Below are 15395 nucleotides of genomic sequence, written 5' to 3' on the forward strand. Positions count from 1 at the left end.
CAGTGGCGTGAACCTGTAATCCCAGCTACTGGAGAGCCTGAGGCAGGAGACTCACTTGAACCCAGGAGGCAGAGGTTGCAGTGAGCTGAGATTGTACCATTGTACTCCAGCCTGGCGACAGAGCGAGATTCCCTCTTAAAAAAAAAAAAAAAAAAAAAAAGCCAGGTGCGGTGGCTCACGCCCATAATTCCAGCACTTTAGGAGGCCAAGGCAGGTGAATCTCAACTTCAGGAGTTTAAGACTAGCCTGACCAATTTTAGTCTCTACTAAAAATACAAAAATAATTAGCCGGGCATGGTGGCACACACCTGTAATCCCAGCTACTTGGGAGGTTGAGCAGGAGAATCACTTGAACCCAGGAGACAGAGTTTGCGGTGAGCCAAGAGCATGCCACTGCTCCTCAGCCTGGGCGACAGAGCAAGACTCTGTCTCAAAAAAAAAAAAAAAAAAAAAAAAAGGCCGGGCGCGGTGGCTCATGCCTGCAATCCCAGCACCTTGGGAGGCTGAGGCGGGCGGATCACGAGGTCAAGAGATCGAGACCATCCTGGCCAACATGGTGAAACCCCGTCTTTACTATAAATACAAAAATTAGCTGGGCATGGTGGCACATACCTGTGGTCCCAGCTACTCGGGAGGCTGAGACGGAAGAAACGCTTGAACCCAGGAGGCGGAGGTTGCAGTGAGCCGAGATTGCACCACTGCACTCCAGCCTGGCAACAGAGCAAGACTCCGTCTCAAAAAAAAGGAAAAAAAAAACCCACAAAAATTAGTCAGGCGTGGTGGCAGGCACCTGTAGTCCCAGCTACTTGGAGGCTGAGACAGGAGAACTGCTTCAACTTGGGAGGCGGAGGGTGCAGAGCGAGCTGAGATTGAGCCACTGCACTCCAGCATAGGTGACAGAGCGAGAGACTAAGTCTCAAAAAGAAAAAAAAAGTAAGATCCAAAGTGGTACCGTAATCCATGGTTTACTCATGACCCACAGTTTGGAAAACACCAGGAAGAAGGAAGGGAGAATGAATAATTGGGGAAAGGGCAAGAGATAGGAAGGCTGAAGAGTCTCCAATATTTAAAACGGTGAGATTTCATGAGAGACGTGGCTTACCTGCTTCTCTTGGGGGATGTAAGGGTGTGGGCTCTGAAGCAGTCAAGTGTGAGAAGTCTGACGTCCTTTCTCAGCCAGCCCCACACTAGGCACTGGAAGGTGAGTCACTCTGGTGAGGTGATTGGGATTGGATGAGAGCCAAGTAGGGACGGAAAGTGCAAAGGAGGAGGAGTGCAGGGCTTTGGAAGAAGGAAGGACCCCAGGGCCGGTCAGGGAAATGACAATGAGAAACTGAAAAAGGGAAGGGAAGACAAAGATGAAATGTGGCGTGGGGTCTGCCTGGGCATGTCCATGCCAAGTGCCCAGGGCTTCTTCCTCGGTGTGGGTTCCCTGCCAGATGTGTGGTGAGTGAGACCAGGTGTGGATGCTCCGGCGTGTGTGCAGTCAGCGGGCCAGTTAGCAAGAAGCTGTCACAGGTGTGGCTTCATGATATGTGTGTGTGTGTGGGGGGGGTGCTCAGTTTCCTCTATGTTGGATTTGGTCTGTGTCTCCAAATGTCGGTTTCTGATCGTTTTCACGTGTTAGCTGTGAAACTGTGAGTGCGTCTGTGTGTGTCCCTGTTGGAGTGTGGTTTGGATTTGGCCATGTGTCCAGGTATCCCTGTAACGGGTGTCTCTGTGTGTGTGTGCCCTCTGTGCCTGTCAGCAGGTGTGTGTTACCTGATAAGCACTCCGCCTGTGTCTGTGTGGTTGCACCACTGTGTTCACTGTGGGTGCCTGTTCTGTAGGGATATATGTGAACACAGTTTGTGGGTCCGGGTGTCATTATCAGTGTGGGTGTTTGTGCCACTGTGTGTGGCCCTGTCATTGTGTCCATCGGCTTGTCCTGGGGACCCTGTTAGTGAGTCTGTGCATTTGCGTCTGGGTGTGTGCAAGTGTGCGCCCCAGCAGTGTGTGACTGTGTGTTCATGCCCCTGTCCATGGTGTGCATTGGTGACACTGTGGCCTTGTCTCTGTGAGTGCACCCCTCGGGCTCTGCCTGCACGTGACTTTGTGTACCCTGGAGCGCCCGTCGGTCGGTCTGTGTATGCCTCCCTGGGGTTGTGGATGTGTGGGTCCCACTCTGTGGGTCCTACTGTCCCGGTGTCTGGGCGATAACTCGCACCCCGCCGCACCGCGCCTGGGTCCTCCTCGCCCCGGGCCAGGCCCTGCCCCGTCCCCGGCTGCAGGGAAACCCCCCGCGCGGAGGTAGGGGGGGCGCGGCGCGCGCCTGCAAGTCCCGACTTGTCCGCGGCGGGCGGGCGGGGCTGTGGCGTCACGCGGGGGCGGGGCGTGGGACCCGCCGGGCGGGGGCGGGGCGGGGCGGGGCGGGGCGGCTTCGGAGCGGGCCCGGGATCCGCCGGGCGGCCTGAGACGCGGCGCGAACCACATGCGAGCGGGTGCCTGGCGGCGGCGGCTGCACCAGCGATCCCAGCAGCGGCGGCCACGACGCGGACGCGCCTGCGGCCCGGGGAGCAGCGGCAGCCACAGCCACAGCAGCCGCCACTGCAGTCAGAGCGGCAGCAGCAGCGACAGCCACAGCAGCAGCCGCCGCGGAGAGCGGCGCTTGGCGGGCGCGCCCTCCTGAAGGAAGCCGCCCGCCCCCCACCGCCGCCCCCTCCGGCGTGTTCATGCCCCCGGGGTGAGTGTGCGCGCCCCGAATCCTCACCGGCCGCGATCGGCCAGGCCAGGTGGGCTCCCTGGAGGAGGTGACAGGAGTGCAGGCGGCGAGCAGTGCTTGCGCCCTGCCTCCCCACACCGCGCCTCCCCCCAAACCCCACGAGGGACCCTGGGCTGGGGTCGCGGGGAGGGAGGCGGCTCGGCGTTGGGGCGCCAGGTCTGGGCGCACAGGTGCCTCGGCAGTCTGGCGGGTTTGTTTACAAACAATGGGGTGCGGGCTCGGCAGCGCCCCCTGGCGGCCAGTGCGACCCCGGGGAAGAGGGTCGACCCCGGGGTGCCCCAGCCCCCAAAGTCCGGGAGGGGCGGGGGGGCGGCACGGAGGGGCGGCCACACCCAGGGCGCGCGCCCGCTGGGGGCGGCGACAGGGGGCGGCTCGCGGGCCGTGGAGTCTGCGGCTCCTGCGGGCGGGGGCTGCGCCCCAGCAACAGCCGGTTATTGGCCCCGCGCTCGCCTGGCGGGCGGGGCGGGCGCACGTGGCGGCGGTGGGGGTGGCTGTGACAGCGGAGTGGGGCGTCTGGGACCGCCGTGGGAGCGCGCGTGTGCGGGGTTGTGGATCTGCAGGTGTCTCGCCTGGGTGTGTGCGCGCGTCTGGCTCCGAGTTTGTGCTGGGCTCTGCAGGGAGTGGAGGTGTCGATCCGGAGGAATGTTGGGGTTTCTGACCCGTCGGGGTGTCTGCGTGAGTCCCCGCGCCTGTTTGTGTGGGATTCTGTCTGTGGGTGCCCTGCCCGTGGAGTGGGTGGACCTGTGTGTGTTCTCGGTGAGAGTTGTCTGCATGTGCTCTTCGGGGTGAGACTGGAGGTCTGTGTTGCCAGCGCGTGCTGGGGTGTGGAGGCTGGAGTGTGTGTGTGTTGCTGGAGTGCGCTGTTTGTGTGTTTATGTGTGTGTCTTGCCCGACACACCGTGCGGTGTGTGTGCTTGTGTCTTGGCTGTGGCTGGCTCTCTGTATCTCCGGGGCATGTGTCTTTGCCCAGCGTTTGTGATGTTGCTCCTGCTAAATGCAGATGTTTGTTTTCTGTCCAGGTGTCTGTGTCAGTTGTCAGGTGTGCGTGTGTGTTTGTGTGTGGGGGGGTGGGGGGGCTCTCTTGTCTTAGTCTGGGTTTGGCTTGTGTGTCTGGCATCAGCGTCTGGGATTTGAGGACCCGGGATCTGTGGGGTCTATGCAGTGTAGACGGTGGATGTTGCTGGCAGCCTCTGGATGTGGTTGTGTCTGAGCCTCTGTGTGTGTGTTGGGTCTGAGGGGCTTGTCACTGCGATCGGCTGGCTCATGTGTGTCATGTGGGCTGCGTGTGTGTAGTGTTTATGTCAGTCACGTGAGACCAGTGTTCTCTGTGGGTGCGCTAGGTGTGTGTGCTGCTGGGCTGTGTGGGATTGAGTTAGCTGTAGAGTGTGTGTGTGTGTGTGTGTGTTGCTGACAGTTGGTGATGGTGTTTGGGGGTTGCATGAAGAGGGTGGGTTGGTGTCTGTTGGCCGTAGCCCACCTGGTGTCTGGTGATGTGTCAGGGGCTGATGGCATGTGTCTGTGTGTGCCTTATTTATGTGTGTCCTGAGTTGGTGACATGTGGGTGTGTTTTGGGGGTGTTGATGTGAGTGTGTCTGTCGGTGTGTTTTGTGTTGATATGTGAGTCCCGAGGTGTGCAGGTCTTATCTCTGGAGTGTATGTGTCTGTGTGTGTGTCTGGAGAGGGGCATGTTTGGGAACTGAGGCAGTGCCTAGCTTGTGCGTGTGTGTGTGTGTGGGGGGGTGTTTGCAATGGCTGCATTGTGTTTGCGTGTGCCCCTGGGCATATCAACAGTGGGTCAGTGTGTGAGACTTTGACAGTTTGGATGTGTGTGTGGGGATGGGTTTTGCCAGCCAGCGTGCGCTGTGTATAGAGTGCTTGTGATTGTCTACATGTGCCTGCTTTGGTCGGGTTGTGTGTGTGTGTATCTCGTGTGGACTGAGGAGTGATGTCCCAGGCTGGGGCCATCTCAGTGTTTGCCTGCAGGTGGGAAGTAGGGTGGGTGGTCAGGCTGGCCAGTCCCGTGTGAGTCCTTGTGTGTGTGCTGTGGGGGCCTCACTGTGCCTCGCTGCCCTGCCAGCGTGCCCGTAGCTGTGTTGGGAAAGTTGCGCCCACCAGCCCCCGCTGTGAGTCCCAAGTGGAGTGAGTTTGTGCTGTGGGACTGTCACAGCTCTCATACACACACCTGCCAGACCCTCCATCCGTCCCGTGTGAGTCCGGTCCTTGCTGAGAGAGCCGTCCTGGGCCCCTGTGTGCCCATCACGGTGTGCCCGGGAGGCTGCCCAGGCCAGCGGGGCCCGGTGGTGTCGTCCCCTGGTTGGGCGTGTCTCTGTGGGGCCATCTCCCCCTCCGCCGGCACACACACCTCCGCTCTTCTCCATCTGGGTCCTGACCCTGGGGAGGCTGGAGGTTCAGTGGGCCCGGCACTTCCCTGCTGACCTGCTCCTCGTCTCGTGTCCCGCAGGCCCCAGGGAGCGCCATGGCCCGCGCACGCCAGGAGGGCAGCTCCCCGGAGCCCGTAGAGGGCCTGGCCCGCGACGGCCCGCGCCCCTTCCCGCTCGGCCGCCTGGTGCCCTCGGCCGTGTCCTGCGGCCTCTGCGAGTCCGGCCTGCCCGCCGCCCCCGCCGCCCCCCGCCTTGCTGCCCGCTGCCTACCTCTGCGCCCCCGCCACCCCACCCGCCGTCACCGCCGCCCTGGGGAGCCCCCGCTGGCCTGGGGGCCCCCGCAGCCGCCCCCGAGGCCCGCGCCCGGACGGTGAGTGCCCGCCCCGCCCCCGGGGTGCTAGCAGCCGGGAAGAGAGGGGCCCGGAGGCTCGGAGGAACTGGAGAGTGGGAGTGGACGGGGGGGAGGTGGCGAGCCCAGCCGGGCCACTGGGAGGGTGTGGCCAATGTGGTCTTTGTGTTGCAAGAAGCAGGAAGACGGAGGCTGGGGGTGGAGGGGGAGGTCAAGTGGGAAGTCCCTCCTGGAATCTGACTGCAGTCCCCGAATTGCAGCCCACTGTCTCTTCCGGGCCTCGGGCAACAGCTGCATCCCAGCTCCCCTCCCCCAGTCTGGGTCCCCTAGACCCCCCTGGATGATTCTTGTTGGAGGGAGTGTGGGCTGAGCGGGAGGACCGTCACCTCCGGGCTCTGGGAAGGAGTCGAGGGTCCTTTTGCCTTTATTTGCATCTCTTTGGCCAGGACTGGCCCTCTCCGCAGTCCCAGCGGAGGAAAGAGAGGGAGTCGGGGCCATTGTGTTGGGAAAGTCCCCTCGGGGAGGGGGGAGTCTTGGGGAGGGAAGGGTTAAAGGTCCCCTGCCTGATGGGCTGTTAACCCTGTGGTGCCCGGGGAGCCCCATTCCTGCCGGCTGGCGCTGTAGCCCGGGAAAGTGTGTCCTGGTTTCCCATCCCCCATCCTGTCCCTGCGGCCCGAGGGTAGTAAGGAAAGAGAAAACTTCCCTAGCTCCGTTCCTGGAAGCCCTGGAGAGGGACACCGATTTCAAGGCCAGGGTCACAGACTGGAAACTGAGGCCCTGCTTGTGGGTCGTAGGGAACCCTCAGGTCGGACCTGGTGGGACCAGAGGGCCGGAGCCTCCTAGAGCGCTTAGAAGGGGGAGGGGCAGGAAGGCTTCTCCCGAGTCCCAGCACCCCCAGGCCGGCGCTCTGAAGCTGCCAGTCTCTGGCCTTCTGGTCTCCAGGCCTCTGCCACATCCGGAGGTGTGGCTTCCCTGTGGTTGGACTCGAGAGGGCTGGAGACCTGAGGCTTGTGGTCTGGGTGGGGTCAGTCGCTGTATCCCTGTGTGACCTTGGGATACTCCCTAAGTGCGGGCCTCAGTTTCCCTGTCTGTCACACGGAACAGGCAAAACATGGCCCCGTGGGGGAATAGAGGTCCTTAGGCCTGACCACCCCCTAGGGTCACCTCTCTGGCCGCCTGCCTTCCACACTGACATGGGCCGTGGGGACGTAGCTGGCCAAACAGGTGACCCCAGAGCGGCGTCCCCAGGTCCTTCCTGCTTTCTGGTGCCTGGGGAGGAGAAGCTGAGAAATTGACTCTAAGAGAAGAAGAAGGAATCGCTAGAAATGAGGCGGGGAGCAGTGGCTGGGAAACAGGGAAGCAGCTCGGGACACCTCTAGGCCTAGAGGGGTGGTGGGTGCTGACCGCGCCCTTCTGCCTCTCCAAGGTCCTCAGCCCTCGCTCTCGCTGGCGGAGCAGCACCTGGAGTCGCCCGTGCCCAGCGCCCCGGGGGCCCTGGCGGGCGGTCCCACCCAGGCGGCCCTGGGAGTCCGCGGGGAGGAGGAGCAGTGGGCCCGGGAGATCGGGGCCCAGCTGCAGCGGATGGCGGACGACCTCAACGCGCAGTACGAGCGGCGGGTGAGTGCTGGGGGCGGGGTAGACGGCAGGTGGGACTTCCCGCCGGAGGAGGGGGCGGCAGGCGGCCCCCGCCAGATGTGCGGCAGCTGCTGCCCTTGCGCGACTGGGTCGCGCCGGGGACAGGCAGGTGGGGGTGAGTGGGTGGGGGATCGCGCGCCCGCAGAGCCGCCCCTGGGCCCCGCGACGCGGATGGCACAGCCGGAGCCCGGGCCAGGGCCGGGGCCCGAGAACCAGGCCGCCGCGGAGAGCAGCGGCGCGCCCGTGGCCCGCGGCCGCGGGGACTGAGGGCGGCGCTGGGCGGCGCGGCTCATATATCCCGGGCTATTTATAGCCGGTGAGTCAGCAGCCGCGCCGCGCCCGCCCCCTGCCGTCCCTCCCGCGCGGCCCGCAGCGCCACACAGCTTCCCGGGCGCCGGGGCGGGCCGGGGACAGCCGGGGCGGCCGGGGGAGGGCAGGGGAGGGCCTGGAGCTCCGCCCTGCGGGAGGCCCCGCCCCCCAGCCCGTGGCACGGCCCAGATTTTTTAAAACAAATATCCGAGGCCCACAGCAGAGAATGGGAAATCACAAACATCGTGCGCCCACCAGCCTGCTCTGTTCAGGCTGAACATTACACCCCCATTGCTTGCTTATTAAAAAGCCAAACAAAACCGCAGAAAAGCATGTGGTGAAGCTCCTCACTCTCCCATCCCTTCCCCCTCCTTGCATCCAAGGGAAACCTCTTAAGTTGCCCGCGCTCATCCCCTGCAGGTGTTGCTGCTTTTACTCTGTATTTACCAGGCCAGAAACAGTGCTTAGGATCATGGGGCATTCTTAGCTTAGCGTCCATGACACAGTGTTTGTTCCTCCCCAGAATTCCTTTTTCTCACAATATTAGGCTTCAGATTCATCTTATGGGCAAAAGAGCTTCCATCCATCCATGTTTAGCCAGGCTCGGTGGCTCACGCCTGTAATCCCAGCACTTTGGGAAGCGGAGGTGGAAGGACGCTTGAGCCCAGGAGTTCCAGACCAGCCTGGGCAACATAATGAGACCCCCGTCGCTATGTAAAAAAAAAAATACAAAAATGTGGGGTGCGGTGGCTCACGCCTGTAATCTCAGCACTTTGGGAGGCCGAGGCAGGCGGATCACGAGGTCAGTTCAAGACCAGACTGACCAATATGGTAAAACCCCGTCTCTTAAAAAAAAAAAAATAGCCGGATGTGGAGGCGTGGGCCCGTAGTCCCAGCTACTTGGGAGGCTGAGGTGAAAGAGTCCCTTGAGCCAGGGAAGTCGAGGCTGCAGTGAGCTGTGTTGGGGCCACTGAAGTCCAGCCTGGGTGACAGAGCAAGACCATCGAAAAAAAGAAACAAAAAAACCAGCCATTTTCGGCCGAGTGCAGTGGTCCACCCCTGTAATCCCAGTCCCTTGGGAGGCCGAGGCAGGTGGATCACTTGAGGTGGCCAGTTTGAGACCAGCCTGGCCAACATGGTGAAACACCATCTCTACTAAAAATAGAAAAATTAGCTGAGCATGGTGGCACATGCCTGTAATCCCAGCTACTTGCAAGACTGAGGCAGGAGAATCACTTGAACCCAGGAGGTGGAGGTTGCAGTGAGCTGAGATCGGGCTACTGCACTCCAGCCTGTGTAACAGAATGAGACTCTGTCTCAAAACAAAAAACAAAAAAAGCTATTTTCATGGCTACATAGTATTCTGTTGGATAAACATAGTATCTTTATTTATTTTCTCACTGATGGATATTTAGGATAGCTATGTATTTTTTTATGTTTAGAGACAGGGTCTCACTCTGTCTCCCAGGTTGGAGTGCAGTGGTGCCATCACAGCTCCCTGCAGCCTCCAACTTCTGGATTTAAGGGATCCTCCCACCTCAGCCTCCCAACTAGCTGGGATCACAGGCAGGCCCACCATACCTGGCTAATTTTTTATTCTTTGTAGAGATCTGGTCTTGCTGTGTTACCCAGGCTGGTCTCAAACTCCTGGCCTTAAGTGATCCTCCTGCCTTGGCCTCCCAAAGTGCTGGGATTATAGGCCTGAGCTACCTTACCCAGCCTATTTTTAAATATATTTCAGATTTTATTTATTGGCTTTTTTTTTTTTTTTTTTTTTTTTTTGAGACAGAGTTTTGCTCTTGTTGCCCAGGCTGGAGTGCAATGGCGTGATCTCAGCTCACTGCAGCCTCCACCTCCTGGGTTCAAGGGATTCTCCTGCCTCAGTCTTGCAAGTAGCTGGGATTACAGGTGCCTGCCACCCCACCTGGCTAAATTGTGTATTTTTAGTAGAGACAGCATTTCACCATGTTGACCAGGCTGATCCCAAACTCCCAACCACAGGTGATCCACCCACCTCGGCCTCCCAAAGTGCTGGGATTACAGACGTGAGCCACTGCACACGACCATTATTTATTGGCTTTTTTCCTGTCCCAATCATGCATATTTCCAGATGCGCTCTTGTGTCTCTAGATTAGATACCTAAGTGGTCTGCTCACCGTCCACCTCACTAGGTGAATGCCAGCTTGCTCACCATGTGGCACCCACAGCAGTGTGACGGTGGGTTTTGTAACTTACGCCAATATGATGTGTACCCTTTGCCTCCATCGCCTGGCCCCAAGAGTTGCTAGGGAGTGTTGAGGAGGCTGGGCTGGTACCAGGCGACTCACTGCCAGGTTAACCATGAGGATGATCAGGATCATGTAACCGTCTGTAAAGTGAGTTTCTCCTTACCCTGCACCTGAAGGGGAGGAGGTTAGGTGGTCCTCACTTAGCACAGAGCCTGGATGTGGAGCTATAGGGAGTGACAGAGGACTGCAGCTCTCTGGGCACTTTTTTTTTTTTTTTTTTTTTTTTTTTTTGAGACGGAGTCTGTTGCCCAGGCTGGAGTGCAGTGGCTCAATCTTGGCTCACTGCAACCTCCGCCTCCTGGGTTCAAGCGATTCTGCTGCCTCGGCCTCCCAAGTAGCTGGGATTACACCACACCCGGTTAATTTTTGTAGTTTTAGTAAAGACGGAGTTTCAGCATGTTGGCCAAGCTGGTCTTAAACTCCTGACCTCAGTTGATTCTGCCTGCCTCGGCCTCCCAAAGCACTGGGATTACAGGCATGAGACACCTCACCGGCCTTTTTTTTTTGGAGACATAGTGTCACTCTGTCACCCAGGCTGGAGTGCAGTGGCATGATCTTGGCTTACTGCAACCTCCGCCTCCCAGATCCAAGCAAGTCTCCTGCCTCAGCCACCCGAGTGGCTGGGATTACTGGCGTGCGCCACCATACCCAGCTAAATTTTGTGTTTTTAGTAGAGATGAGGTCTTACCATGTTAGCCAGGCTGGTCTTGAACACCTGACATCGAGTGATCCACCTGTCTCAGCTCCTCAAAGTGCTGGGATTACAGGCGTGAGCCACCGTACCTGGTCATTTTTGTATTTTTAATAGAGACAGGGTTCCACCACGTTGGCCAGACTGGTCTCGAACTCCTGACCTTAGGTGATCCTCCCGCCTTGGCCTCTCAAAGCACTGGGATTATAGGTGTAAGCCACAGCGCCTGGCCTCTGTACACTTTTCAGTATTGCCTTTAATTTTTACCAGCCAGGAGGCTTTCCTGGGACCTAGCTTCCTGCCTTCCCAGTTCCTAGCATTTTGGAGCTGAGAGGGTCCTAGAGACCACCTTGTCTTCATCCTGTCACTGGAGAGCGGGCAGGGGTTTCACTCAGCGTTGCCTAGAAGTGCTTCTGTTGAAACCTCTGGCTGGTGCGGTGGCTCACGCCTGTAATCTCAGCACTTTGGGAGGTCGAGACAGGCGGATCATGAGGTCAGGAGTTTGAGACCAGCCTGGCCAACATGGTAAAACCCCGTCTCTACTAAAAATACAAAAATTACCTGGGCAGGGTGGCGGATGCCTGTAATCGCAGCTACTTGGGAGGCTGAGGCAGAATTCCTTGAACCTGGGAGGCAGAGGTTACAGTGAGTCGAGATTGTGCCACTGCATTCCAGCCTATATAACAGAGCGAGACTGTTAAAAAAAAAAAAAAGAGCCTCTACAGTGGGGGCTGAACTCTTCCCAGTTCTCATGGGCACCCTGCTCCTTTCTCCTCATCTCGCCGCCCTGCAGGGAGGGGCAGGATAGGTTGCAGTTCATCCGTCAGCCCCTTGTGGGATGCCTTTCCCAAATGTACAACAGGGACGGGGTGGTCACAGCTAACATGTGCTAGGCACTCGATTGGTGCCCGGCTCTCTGCTGAGGGTATTTCATCTCTGTCCTCTGCCTCCTGGTCTCATGTCCTGGATGAGGTTGTGACCCCGAGGTAGGCAGAGGAGCTGGAATAGGGTGGGCGAGACTGTTGCCTCACTTCCTCTGGAGCTGACCGTCCCCACTCCTGTCACCACACTCAGGACCCTGCTAACTGCCCCTTCTCTCTCTCTTTTCCCCAGAGACAAGAGGAGCAGCCGCAGCACCGCCCCTCGCCCTGGAGGGTCCTGTACAATCTCATCATGGGACTCCTGCCCTTTCCCAGGGGCCACAGAGCCCCCGAGATGGAGCCCAATTAGGTGCCTGCACCCGCCCGGTGGACGTCAGGGACTCGGGGGGCAGGCCCCTCCCACCTCCTGACACCCTGGCCAGCGCGGGGGACTTTCTCTGCACCATGTAGCATACTGGACTCCCAGCCCTGCCTGTCCCAGGGGCGGGCCGGGGCAGCCACTCCAGCCCCAGCCCAGCCTGGGTGCACTGACGGAGATGTGGACTCCTGGGTCCCTGGCCCAGATGCTAGGGAAGGGAGGGCTGACGGACTCAGCATCAGAAGGCGGCGGTGACCGAGGGGGTGGGGACTGAGCCGCCCGCCTCTGCTGCCCACCACCATCTCAGGAAAGGCTGCTGTGCTGGTGCCCGTTCCAGCTGCAGGGGTGACACTGGGGGGCTCTCCTCTCAGTGCTCCTTCACTCTGGGCCTGGCCTCAGGCCCCTGGTGCTTCCCCCCCTCCTCCTGGGAGGGGGCCCGTGAAGAGCAAATGAGCCAAACGTGACCACTAGCCTCCTGGAGCCAGAGAGTGGGGCGCGTCTGCAGGTTGCTCCAGCCCGGCGCCCAGCCATCTTCCCTGAGCCAGCCGGCAGGTGGTGGGCATGCCTGCCTCACCTTCATCGGGGGGGGGTGGCCAGGAGGGGCCCAGACTGTGAATCCTGTGCTCTGCCCGCAACCGCCCCCTGCCCCATCAATCCCATTGCATAGGTTTAGAGAGAGCACGTGTGACCACTGGCATTCATTTGGGGGGTGGGAGATTTTGGCTGAAGCCGCCCCAGCCTTAGTCCCCAGGGCCAAGCGCTGGGGGGAAGACGGGGAGTCAGGGAGGGGGGGAAATCTCGGAAGAGGGAGGAGTCTGGGAGCGGGGAGGGATGGCCAGCCTGTAAGATACTGTATATGCGCTGCTGTAGATACCGGAATGAATTTTCTGTACATGTTTGGTTAATTTTTTTTGTACATGATTTTTGTATGTTTCCTTTTCAATAAAATCAGATTGGAAGAGTGGATACTCTTTCTGCTTGCCTTCTCTACAGCATGGCCTTGGAGAGGCCTTCTAATCAGAGGTTCTGTGAGTGGGTGGGAGAGGTGGCCCGGGCAGTTGTGGCTGCATCAGAAGATAGGCTGAGGGGCCTGGGCTCCCCCAGACCGGGATGCTCCCAGCCTTCATCATCCCCATTCCTGGTAAAAGTGAAGCTCAGCCGGGTGCCATCGCTCACACCTATAATCTCAGCACTTTGAGAGGCTGAGGTGGGTGGATCACTTGAGCCCATGAGTTGAAGACCAGCCTGGGCAACACTGAGAAACCCCCGAGTCTACAAAAATACAAAACAAATAGCCAGGTGTGGTGGCGTGCGTCTGTAGTTCCAGCTACTCAGGAGGCTGAGGCTGCAGTGAGCCCTGACTGAGCCACTGCACTCCAGCCTAGTTGACAGAGTGACACCCTGTGTCAAAAAAAAGGGAAAAAATAGTGAAGCTTGGTCAGGCTTGGTGGCTGAGGCCTGTATTCCCAGCACTTTGGGAGGCCGAGGCAGGAGGATTGTTTGAGCCCAGGAGTTGGAGGCTGCAGTGAGCTAAGATCAAGCCACTGCACTCCAGCTTGGGTTACAGGGTGAGACCCTGTCTCAAAAATAAAATAAGTGGGCCAGGTGCGAGGCTCACAGTTGTAATCCCAGCACTTTGGGAGGCCAAGGAGGGCAGACCACGAGGTCAGGAGTTTGAGACCAGCCTGTCAAATATGGTGAAACCCCACTTCTACTAAAAAATTAGCCAGGCATGGTGGCACACGCCTGTAGTCGCATCTACTTGGCAGGCTGAGGCAGGAGAATCACTTGAACCTGGGACGTGGAAGTTGCAGTGAGCTGAGAAAGTGTCACTGCACTCCAACCTGGGCGACATGGTAAGACTCCGTCTAAAATAAACAAAAGGGAAGTCCCCACGAGTGCAGGCCTTCTTTGGTGCGTTATCCTCACTTTGTCCCCAGTGGATAAAGTATGCTGTAGGGGCGCTTGATATTTAATGGCTGAATGACCCATAACAGATCCAGAGGCACTGTGACAAGTGCTGGGGACACGGTCAAGAGACAGACCTCGTCTCTGCCCTCACAGAGACAGAAGGGGACATCTGGCCTTGCACCGTCATCAGCCATAGGCTGCCTGTCCAGCTGGAGGAGCACCTGGAGCTAAGATCACAGCAAGTCCCCACACACTGCCCGGGGCCTTACTAGGCTGTGTTGAGTGCATGTAGAAAGGGTCGCTCCTACTGCCATCTTCCTGCAAACAGCGCCATTGCCACACACTGCCCTGAGCCCTTTCCCTGTGCTGATACCTGATTGATAGAGACCTCAATGAGAAGCAGGGAGGTGGGCGGATCACCTGAGGTGAGGAGTTTGAGACAAGCCTGGCCAACGTGGCGAAACTCCGTCTCTACTAAAAATACAGAAATTAGTTGGGTGTGGTGGCGCACGCCTGTAATCCCAGCTACTTGGGAGGCTGAGGCAGGAGAATTGCTTGAATCCAGGAGGCAGAGGTTACAGTGAGCCAAGATTGTGCCATTGCATTGCAGCCTAGGTGACAGAGCAAGACCCAGCCTCAAAAAAAGGAAGGAAGGGAGGGAGGGAGGGACGGAGAGAGAAAGAGAAACAAAGGAAGAAAAAGGGGCTGGGCATGGTGGCTCACGCCTATAATCCTAGCACTTTGGGAGGCCAAGGTGGACAAATCACCTGAGATCAGGAGTTTGAGACCAGCCTGGCCAACATGGTAAAAACTGGTTTCTATTAAAACTACAAAAATTAGCCAGGCGTGGCGGAGCATGCTTGTAGTGCCAGCTACTCGAGAGGCTGAGACAGGAGAATTGCTAGAACCTGGGAGGCAGAGGTTGCACTGAGTCGAGATCACACTGCTGCACTCCAACCTGGGCAACAGAGCGAGACTCTGTCTCAAAAAAAAAACAAGGCTAGCAATGTGACTCAGGCCTGTAATCCCAGCACTTTGGGAGGCTGAGGCGGGTGTATCATAGGGTCAGGATATCAAGACCATCCTGGCCAACATGGTGAAATCGTGTCTCTAGTAATAATAAAAACAGCCAGGAGTGGTGGTGCGCGCCTGTAATCCCAGCTACTCAGTAGGCTGAGGCAGGAGAATCACTTGAACTCAGGAGGCAGAGGCTGCAGTCAGCCGAGATCACGCCACTGCACTCCAGCCTGAGCAACAGAGCTGGAGTCAAAAATAATAATTTTTTAAATTCACTGGGGCTGGTGGCACATGCCTACTCAGGAGGCTGAGGCAGGGGGATCATAGCTTGAGCCCAGGAGTTGCCGGCTACAATGAGCTATGATCATGTCACTGCACTCCAGGGCAACAGAGCAGGACTTTGAAGCAGGGTATATAATTACATAATATGTACAGACACAGGTTCAGTGTCAGCTCCACCCCTTCCTAACTGTCCTTGCTGCTAAAGGGACGCTAGAGGAAACGGCCCCACTGGATAGCCAGGGTGTGGTAACCAGGAACAATCACTTTGGAGGAGCATTTGATAAAACTATGTGCTGTGATATGATGTGTCCCCCAAAGTTCCTGGGTTGGAAATGTAATCCGCAGTGCAATAGAATTTAGAAGTGAGACCTTCAAGAGGTAAATAGGGCCAGGCGCGGGGATTCACGCCTGTAATCCCAGTACTTTGGGAGGCCGAGGCGGGCGGATCATGAGATCAAGACCATCCTGACGAACATGGTGAAACCCCGTCTCTACTAAAAAATACAAAAATTAGCCAGGCATGGTGGTGCGC

The 15395-nt window shown here is 58.2% G+C and overlaps 1 protein-coding gene across 1 annotated transcript; it reads left to right on the forward strand.

Annotated features, from left to right (window-relative positions):
- Window positions 1-903: 903 nt before the first annotated feature.
- Window positions 904-12619, forward strand: BBC3 (BCL2 binding component 3). Its single transcript, XM_032262529.1, has 3 exons — window positions 904-1446; window positions 6918-7108; window positions 11528-12619. The coding sequence occupies exons 1-3, from the start codon at window positions 1359-1361 to the stop codon at window positions 11642-11644; spliced, it is 396 nt and encodes a 131-aa protein (XP_032118420.1). The 5' UTR covers window positions 904-1358; the 3' UTR covers window positions 11645-12619.
- The last annotated feature ends 2776 nt before the right edge of the window (window positions 12620-15395 follow it).

The sequence above is a fragment of the Sapajus apella genome, unplaced genomic scaffold (genome assembly GCF_009761245.1).
Source record: "Sapajus apella isolate SASKATOON/1434 unplaced genomic scaffold, GSC_monkey_1.0 scaffold130, whole genome shotgun sequence".
Taxonomy (NCBI): domain Eukaryota; kingdom Metazoa; phylum Chordata; class Mammalia; order Primates; family Cebidae; genus Sapajus; species Sapajus apella.